This window comes from Lampris incognitus, chromosome 3 (genome assembly GCF_029633865.1).
Source record: "Lampris incognitus isolate fLamInc1 chromosome 3, fLamInc1.hap2, whole genome shotgun sequence".
Lineage (NCBI taxonomy): Eukaryota > Metazoa > Chordata > Actinopteri > Lampriformes > Lampridae > Lampris > Lampris incognitus.
In genome coordinates, this window is record NC_079213.1 from 116,783,320 (window position 1) to 116,793,319 (window position 10,000).

Below are 10,000 nucleotides of genomic sequence, written 5' to 3' on the forward strand. Positions count from 1 at the left end.
GTGGTAGTAGTAGCAGTAGTAGCAGTAGTAGTAGTAGTAGTGGTAGTGGTAGTAGTAGCAGTAGTAGCGGTAGCGGTAGTAGTGGTAGTAGCAGTAGTAGTAGCAGTAGTAGTGGTAGCGGTAGCGGTGGCAGTAGTTGTAGTAGCAGTAGTAGTGGTAGTGGTAGTAGTAGTAGCAGTGGTAGTGGTAGTGGTAGTAGTAGCGGTAGCAGTAGTAGTGGCAGTAGTAGTAGTAGCAGTGGTAGTGGTAGTGGTAGTAGTAGCAGTAGTAGCAGTAGTAGTAGTAGTAGTGGTAGTGGTAGTAGTAGTAGCAGTAGCAGTAGTAGTAGTAGTAGTGGTAGTGGTAGTAGTAGTAGTGGCAGTAGTAGTAGTAGCAGTAGTAGTGGTAGTAGTGGCAGTAGTAGTAGTAGCAGTGGTAGTGGTAGTAGTAGCAGTAGTAGCGGTAGCAGTAGTAGTGGCAGTAGTAGTAGTAGCAGTGGTAGTGGTAGTGGTAGTAGAAGCAGTAGTAGCAGTAGTAGTAGTAGTAGTGGTAGTGGTAGTAGTAGCAGTAGTAGCGGTAGCGGTAGTAGTGGTAGCAGCAGTAGTAGTGGTAGTGGTAGCAGTAGTGGCAGTACTAGTAGTGAGTACTGCAGTGGGAGGAAACGTGGTGTAAGGGTACGTGCTGCTCTTCTTCGTCTCTGTTCGGATGAAGGGTGAGGAGGAGGAGGAGGAGGAGGAGGAGGAGACTCCGGCATTGATGTGTCGTCTGAGATTTAGTTGCCGTGTTTGTCCCAGATGTCTCTTTGATTCCCATGAAGTGTGGAGGACTAGCAGGTCCAAACTTCCTCAACCTTCCCAGCGTGCAGGACGGAAGACCGCAGGACTCCGGGCTTCATGTGGGACTGGGCCTATGATGAAAAACTTGTAACAAACATGGCCGCCTATTTTCTCTCCCCCCCCCCCCCCCCTCAGTCGAAGGCCCTGCGGGAGCGATGGTTACTAGACGGTGCGCCCTCTGCTGGCCCAGAGCAGGATGAGGTGAAGAAACAGCTAGAGGAAGATGAGGCAAAGACCAAAGACCTGGAGGAGACCATCAGCAGGTATCGTAGCACCTCTTCCACCAGAACCAGAACCAGAATACCAGGACTCCCACTGATCAGACACATGGCTCAGACCACCTAGCTAGCTAACTTACTTGTGTGTGTGTGTGTGTGTGTGTGTGTGTGTGTGTGTGTGTGTGTGTGTGTGTGTGTGTGTGTGTGTGTGTGTGTGTGTGTGTGTGTGTATTCCAGGCTAGAAAAGGAGATGATGGACTTGGAAACTGAAGGCTCGCTGACTGACACATACAGCAAGAACACACTACAAGATCAGCACATCACAGTGAGTACACACACACACACACACACACACACACACACACACACGCACACACACACACACACAATGGGAAGAGATTATGTCAGCTCTACCGGCTCAGTAGAGCTGAATGTTTTGTCCAGTCCACCTGCTCAGAGTAACACATATACACTCTGATGATAGCCTACATGAATAAATGATATTATATATATTACTTATACATATCCCATATATGAATATTTGATATCATATATATGATATATATTACTTATACATATCCCATATATGAATATTTGATATTATATATAAATATGTATGTGATATTAAATACATATAAAATTCATACATATATAGTGATGTGTGACAGAAGGGTACCAGCAAGAGTTAAAGGGAAGGTTTACAAGATGGTAGTGAGACCAGCTATGTTGTATGGTTTGGAGACAGTGGCACTGATGAAAAGACAGGAGGTGCAGCTGGAGGTGGTGGAGGTGAAGATGATAAGATTTTCACTGGGAGTGATGAAGAAGGACAGGATTAGGAAGGAGTATATTAGAGGGGCCGCTCAGGTTGGACGGTTTGGAGACAAAGCAAGAGAGACAAGATGGAGATGGTGTGGACATGTGTGGAGGAGAGATGCTGGGTATATTGGGAGAAGGATGCTGAATATGGAGCTGCCAGGGAAGAGGAGAAGAGGAAGGCCAAAGAGGAGGTTTATGGATGTGGTGAGGGAGGACATGCAGGTGGCTGGTGTGACAGAGGGAGATGCAGAGGACAGGAAGAGATGGAAACGGACGATCCGCTGTGGCGCCCCCTAACGGACGGTTTCGGAAAAAAACGAAACAGTCAATGGTGTTATACTAAGTGCTCAAGTAATGATGAGCGGAATATCAACACAGACGCAGGAAAAAAGTTTGAAAACATTGCAGGTGAATGCATTAAACCTTTTTTCCTACATCTGTGTTGATATATAGTATATGAATATATATAAATATATATATATATGAATACATGATATTATATATATTATTCATAGATATCCTATATGAATATATGATATGCATGCTGGCAGCCCCACCAGCATGCACCCTGGCTCTGCTCAGTGGCGCAGGCTAAGCAGGTGTGGGCTTGGCTAGGTCTTGGATGGGAGACCTCCCGGGAAAACTGAGTTGCTGTTGGAAGTGGTGTTGGTGGGCCAGTAGGGGGCAGTCCTCCCTCTGGTCCTAATAAAAACAGCGTATCAAATCCCAGTGCCCCAGTGCAGTGACGGGGACACTGTGCTGTAGGAGATGCCGTCCTTCAGATGAGACGTTAAACCGAGGTCCTGACTCACGGGGCTCATTAAAGAGCCCAGGGCACTTATCACTAAGAGTAGGGGGTCCCCGGTGTCCTGGCAGAACTCCCAACCCGGCTCTCTCCATCTGGCCACCTCATCATCCCCCATGTAACTGGCTCAATGAGTCCTCCCCCTCCACCTCCAGCTGATGTGTGGTGAGCGTTCTGGTGCAACATGGCTGCCGTGCACCACCCAGGCGGTGCAACACATTGGTGGTGGTTGAGGTGAGCTACCCCCTTCACTGTGAAGCGCTCTGGGTGTCCAGAAAAGTGCTGTATACATGTAATGGTTGTTACTATTAATTAATACATGAATATGTGATAATTACTTGAATAGATGAGAAAAATGACATGTATGAATACACGATATGATATGTTTCAAAACAACATATCAGAGCCGTCCCAGGTCGTCCTCTGTGTGGTTTGCATGTGCTCCCCATGTCTTCGTGGGTTTCCTGCTGGTGCTCCGGTTTCCCCTCACCATTGAAGACATGCCTGACCAAGGCAAGAGGGAAGAACTGGAGTTGGTCTCCGGGTGCTGCACGGCGGCTGCACACTGCTGCTAGCTACACAACTAGGATGGGTTAAAGTTCCCCACGGGGATCCATAAAGTACAGTAGAAAAAGTTATCGTTACTGTACATCATGTGATAATAGTCTCTCTCTCTCTCTCTCTCTCTCTCTCTCTCTCTCTCTCTCTCTCTCTCTCTCTCTCTCTCGCTCTCTCTCGCTCGCTCTCGCTCGCTCTCTCTCGCTCTCTCTAGGTGACAGGGGGCTCAGTAAAAGGTAAGAGTCTATATTTCATTCCTCTGTTCTCATATTTTCTGTGTCTGTCTCTCTCTCCTTTTATATGCATCTGTGCCTCTTCTCATTTTGTGTCTCCACCCTCCTACCCGTTGACTTTCTGAAGAGGTCAAATGTCACAATAGCCCTCATCTGGACTATGCTGAGAGTCTGTCAGATGTAATGGTCCAAGGTGAGCTTTGTTCCTGACTGGCCGTTGATCTGCTTTACTAAAATCTACATACTATTCTATTCTATTCTATTCTATTCTATTCTATTCTATTCTATTCTGCTTGTTGTCCTTTCTGCTGTGTGGACATGGGACCAGACGTGACTAAACTAATGATGTAAATGAACTGACGGAGTAACTTTGTAGGGCTGAGTCAGTTTCTGTTTGAAGAACTAGACTTCTGGTAGGAGCTCTTCATTCTGCTCTGGTTCTCTTCCACCTCTCTTTCCCTTTTCCCTCACCTACCTCCTCCATCCCATGATGCTTTGTAGAGGTCAAGGGTAATGGAAGCCCTGAAATGGAAAGGCCTCCAGGGAAGCCGGAGGTGGTGGTGAGAGGTGAGTCAGAGTAAAGAAAAATGAAAGAAAGAAAGAGAAAATATAGTTTGTGATGTTCTTTTTCGTCCCCTTGATACCAAGTGACAAAAACTGAAAAACAAAAGATCCCACCACATGTAATGCACCAGTGCAGTGCAGGTGGGGATCGGGTGTGGGCGGTACACTGTGGGGATGAATGGGAACAAATGGAGGTGAATGGAGGGAGCATCCTGTTTGCCGGTCTCTGTCACCTTATGTCTCTCCTTTGACTCCAGAGGTGTCGGCTGTTTGCAGCCCAACAGAGCCCGTACAGACTCTGATGAGAGCAGGTGAGTTGGTACATTAGACAGGAGAGCATCTCAGGCAACATGAAGCCACTATTAGGATTCTGTTTCAGTTTGCCCTCTCGCAGCCTTTTTTACAGTACATATTACTGGGCTTCTTCTTCATTCAGTTTCAGTTCTTGCTTTCTGAGAATGAGATGGTTTTATATAAATAATTAACTTGAATTCTTGCACTTAACAACAAGAGCAAGAACATGGGTCCATATAATGAAATGGAAAACACATAATTTCCCTGATTCTGAAGCTGATACCTATGATGAATGTAAATACACAACCCTACTGCTTAGGACTCTTTTCCACACCTTCAGACCTTCAGATCTTCAGTAACAGGCAGCCCTGTTCTACTGATGAAAAAGAAAAAGATGAGAAACAGATGGGCAGCATGGCTCAGGAGATAGAGCGGGTCATCTAGTAATCTGAAGATTCCTGGTTCGATCCCCGGCTCCTCAGGAGAGCATGTTGAAGTGTTCTTGAGCAAGACACTGAACCCCTACCTGCTCCTGATGAGCAGGTTGGCACCTTGCATGGCAGCCTCACCATCAATGTATGAATGTGAGTGTGAAAAGGGGAATGTGAGGCACACACTGTATAGCACTGTGAGTGCCAGGTAGACTAGAAAAGCGCTGTATAAATGCAGAGGAGGAACACATGACTGTGAATATCATACAGACCAACCTCACTATACCAGCTAATCACAGCAAGGTGAATTTACTTTATCTGGACACCACGTTTAGTGGGAGAAACGTTTCATCACTCATTCAACGGTCTTCGTCAGTCTCAACTGACTGCAGGTGTCCCCACAATACATTTGCATAACGACCGAAACCAACAATCAGTTTCATGTACAAATAGGCGTGACCATTAGCTAGAGTTACAATGGCCATGTGTACTACTCACAGAGGGTTGGGGAATAGTTGCAAATCACAGCATTGTAAGATGGCGGCAACATGTCTGTGAATGTTCTCATTCATCCAGGTCCTGGTTATCCAAAGGAGTTGAATCAAGTGCAGCTGGACTTGGTATATATCCGTGAAGACGTTTCGCCTCTCATCCAAGAGGCTTCATCAGTTCATGCCTTTCTGACTAGACCAAGCTAGTCTGACTGGCTGCTGATGAGACTCAGTATTTATCCTCTAGGAGTCGTTGTCAGAGCTATCGATATGCCGTCCTTTCATCTCTACCCAGGAGACTCAAGAAACCTAGCCCCCAAGAACAACAGTCGGTCACTAACGGCCCCAACGACTCTCATAACCACTGGATAATGAAGTCAAAACTAACACCCCCAATGACCGTCGCTGCTAAACAAATGCAAATCAATAGCTCCGATGGCGACGGGCGAGGCTGGGCACAGGAGAGCCACGCATATCAATAGCTCTGACAACGACTCCTAGAGGATAAATATCTGAGTCTCATCAGCAGCCAGTCAGACTAGCTTGGTCTAGTCAGAAAGGCACGAACTGAGGAAGCCTCTTGGATGAGAGGTGAAACGTCTTCATGGATATATACCAAGTCCAGCTGCACTTGATTCAACTCCTTTGGATAAGATGGTGACAGATGTACTCTTAGGCCCCCGCCTTGGTTCAGGGGTGGTTGTTCCATGTATATGGAAGACCAGATGTATGGTATAGAGACAAGGAGTGATGGCACCACTGATGGTAGCCTCGGTTCTGTGTTCTCTTGTACGTTTTTGTTTATTTATTTATTTTCCGGCACCCACTCACTGATCACATACAGCAGGGAAGAACTTTTAAGCCTCCAACTGTCCACTGGACAAACTCAACAGACTTTTCTAACCGACTTTAACAGAGCGTTCTAACAAAAGTCTTGTCGAGCATTTGGCTGATGAAGAAGCTGAAGGGGGAAGCGAGCCAGAGCCCTCATTAAACTGCGACAGCAGCGATTTAGAACCGCACTACCATCAATCCACCTGGCAAATGTCCGCTCTCTGGCCAACAAGATGGATGAACTCCGACTCATGAATGAAGAAACTCGGACTTTTCCAGAACTGCCGCCCAGTGTCTCACTGAAACCTGGCTTAGTGAGCTATGACAGACGGTAAACCTCATCTGCCACAGTTTCAACTCCTCCAAGCGGACCATGGAATGGAGCTATCGGTAAAAAAATGGCGTGGCGGCATATGCTTCTACATAAACGAAGGTTGGTGTACGGATGTTAGTGTTGAAGAAATCATGCAGCCCTCACTTAGAGACCTTTATCACTGACTGTAAACCATTCTATTCACCGTGGGAATTTTCATCATTTATTTTGGTGGTCGGTGTCTAGATCCACCCCAGGCCTGTGTTAAAGAGGTGTTAAAACACCTGGCTGATCAAATTGCAAACGCATAGCGTTCTATTCTTTGCCTACCAACATGGGGACTGTCGGTTCGAATACCCGTGTTATCTCCGGCTTGGTCCCTACAGACACAATTGGCCGTTTCTGCGGGTGGGAAGCCGGATGTGAGTATATGTCCTGGTCGCTGCACTAGCGCCTCCTCTGGTTGGTCTGTCGGAGCACCTGTTAAGGGGGGAGGGGGACTGGGGGGAATAGCATGATCCTCCCATGCGCTACGTCCCCCTGGTGAAACGCCTCACTGTCTGGTGAAAAGAAGCGGCTGGCGACTCCACATGTATCGGACTAAGCATGTGGTAGTCTGTAGCCCTCCCCCGGCTCGTGTAGACTGTGGAGTCCTGGCCTTTCCTGTGTTGTGCCATCCTCATAGCCAGTGTCTGTTTGGTTTCCCTGATGGACAAGTCACGGCAATCCTTCTACATCTGTCACCATCTTGCAATGCTGTGATTGCAACTATTCTCGAACCATCTGTGAACAGTACACATGACCACTGTAACTCTAGTTAATGAGCATGCCCATATTTGCATAGGAAACTGGTCGTTACTTTCGGTCGTTATACCACTGTACTGTTTATAAGGCTGGGGACACCTGCAGTCAGGTGAGACACTGTACTGTTTATAAGGCTGGGGACACCTGCAGTCAGGTGAGACACTGTATTGTTTATAAGGGTGGGACACCTGCAGTCAGGTGAGACACTGTACTGTTTATAAGGGTGGGACACCTGCAGTCAGGTGAGACACTGTATTGTTTATAAGGGTGGGGACACCTGCAGTCAGGTGAGACACTGTATTGTTTATAAGGGTGGGGACACCTGCAGTCAGGTGAGACACTGTACTGTTTATAAGGGTGGGACACCTGCAGTCAGGTGAGACACTGTATTGTTTATAAGGGTGGGGACACCTGCAGTCAGGTGAGACACTGTATTGTTTATAAGGGTGGGGACACCTGCAGTCAGGTGAGACACTGTACTGTTTATAAGGGTGGGACACCTGCAGTCAGGTGAGACACTGTATTGTTTATAAGGGTGGGGACACCTGCAGTCAGGTGGGACACTGTACTGTTTATAAGGGTGGGGACACCTGCAGTCAGGTGAGACTGAAGAGGTCACTCAGATGATGATGAAACGTTTCTCTCAGTAAATGTTGTGTCCACATGAACTGGTTCAGTTTTCTGGGATTTCCTACCTGGATTATTGAGTGTACGTAAACACATACCAGTTATTGTCACAGTATTCCAGCAGTCTAGTCTTACCTGTTTAATGGTATACCACCAGAGGCCATGTTGTGTGTGGGTAGTTGCATAACAGAAACACAACCAAGTTGTTAAACACACGAAAATGTAACATTGCTCAAAACTCAATGCCACAGTTCAGCTCATGAAGTTTCACTGAATGACCCGAGACTGCTAAGTAGGATCACAACAGCGGGAACTGCAGCACAATTTAGGACTTTCTGGTTTGTCAGCCAGCCACGAGTGAACCAGGTGTCTATGAGTTTGAAGCCCAGGACACTTGTTGTGTGTCCTTCCTTCTCTCTGTGTTCTGTTCTACACGTTCCATAAAGAAACTTATGGATGTCCGTTACCCTGAAAGGAGCTCTGCTGGGTCTTCTTCCTGTCAGCAGTCCTGAGTTTAACACTGCTTCATTCAGTCTGTCCACATTTCATTGAGCTGATAGAGCCCCTTCCTAAACACTTGGTATTTCACATGAAGGAAGTGTCTTCATGGGACACCTTTCATAAAGCGTACCATCCTTATGTGATATTCACATTTCTTGAACAAACTTGGTTTTACTTCCATAGTTTTTTCCATCATTCATGTCAGTTTGATCTAATTTTACTCACCAGTTTAATTCAGTAGATGTTGGACATGGACCACCGCTGGACTCAGCTTTACAGCGGTGTCTTATGGGACAAGTGAACAGGAGTGTTAAAGGTGTCCTTTAAACAACAAACCCCCCTAGTGTCTCAGTCAGACTCCATGACCGTCCATCATCTATGCCTTCTCTGTGGTGCTGGCCAGCTGGTTGATGGATGGTACTACTACCTACAGTAAGAATCAGGAATCAGAAACACCAGTTGTCATTTCCCCCAGCCCACGGCAGCACAACACAAAGACCAAAACACAGCCAAAATCTTCAAGAACACACATACCCAAACTAAGACATATAGCCGAACTAAACAAATAATCACTGTCCAGGGGAACAAAGGCCAGCCAGGATGACTGTTGGAACTGCCGGTCTGCATGGGCTAGCAGTTAGCCTAGCCTAGCCTGGTGTTTCCTCTTCAGGCGCAGCTCCAGTCAGGGCCGTATTTCTTGGGCCCACCGGACGTAGCAGACCAAGCTCCAGCAGCCAGACACCCTCGACACACCTCCCCGCACTCCACACGACGACACCAAAAACACCACAGTCAACACCAGACAAGGCCACCGCCAGACCGCCCTCGGTGTTATTGGAACTGCTGGTCTGCATGGGCTAGCAGTTAGCCTAGCCTGCCCCGCTTCCGCATCCTGTCAGACCGCCCTCAGTGTTTCCTCTTCAGGCCGTGGTCCCTGATCCTACAGGACACAGCAGACCAGGCTCTCCCAGCCGATCTTGCGCCAGCTCTCCCGGCCATCAAACAAAACAAAACTTAGACGCAGTCGTGGACGAAGACACTGCATGGAGGGTACTGGGTGAGGCCGCTGCAAACGTGAATTCACACCGTCATCTTCCCACTCTGGAAGCGGAAGTAAGCGGCAGTGTATGGGCTGCTACTTCCTGCACGTTGAACCAGGAAGCAGATCAGCAATGTCATCCCCCATTGATCATACTGGACAAGTCGGGTAATAAGTAAAAGCTGAGTCCACCGGTGGTCCCGCGCTGCAGGGACAGCCATGCTGATGTCATAACTGATGTGTCTGACAGCAGAACTGTGAGAATAAGACCCAGGTAGTAAAAAACAAAATGAGCCTTTAAACCTCAACACTGAAGTCTCTCATGCTGCTCTGGTGGATCCCCACACCAGCCTGAGTTTCAGGGAGTCAACACACCGACCCGCCTTCATCTCCTAGTCTGTGTGTGTGTGTGTGGGGGGGGGGTCAGTACAACCCTCCCTGTCTCGTGACCCCACCTAGAAAGAAGCAAGCAGTATACGCTGCGCATGGAAAGAATTACACAACTATATGACGCCTCCAGGGACTTGTGAAGGTCCCAACAGTAAATAAGCTTCAGTGCCTTCAGAGGTCAGAGGTCAGAGAGAGACTACCGTCACAGCAGCGGCTGATGCTTGCATACAGCAAATTACAAGTGATGCAAGTATGGTTTCACAT

At 47.6% G+C, this 10,000-nt stretch overlaps 1 protein-coding gene across 1 annotated transcript in view; it reads left to right on the forward strand.

Annotated features, from left to right (window-relative positions):
• Window positions 1-10,000, forward strand: part of palm1a (paralemmin 1a) — a 104,940-nt gene that overhangs the window by 68,728 nt on the left and 26,212 nt on the right. Inside the window, exons 4-8 of the mRNA XM_056276944.1 lie at window positions 951-1,078; window positions 1,271-1,358; window positions 3,578-3,641; window positions 3,950-4,015; window positions 4,270-4,323. Coding sequence (XP_056132919.1) covers window positions 951-1,078; window positions 1,271-1,358; window positions 3,578-3,641; window positions 3,950-4,015; window positions 4,270-4,323 — 400 coding nt within the window. The remainder of the gene's footprint in view (window positions 1-950; window positions 1,079-1,270; window positions 1,359-3,577; window positions 3,642-3,949; window positions 4,016-4,269; window positions 4,324-10,000) is intronic.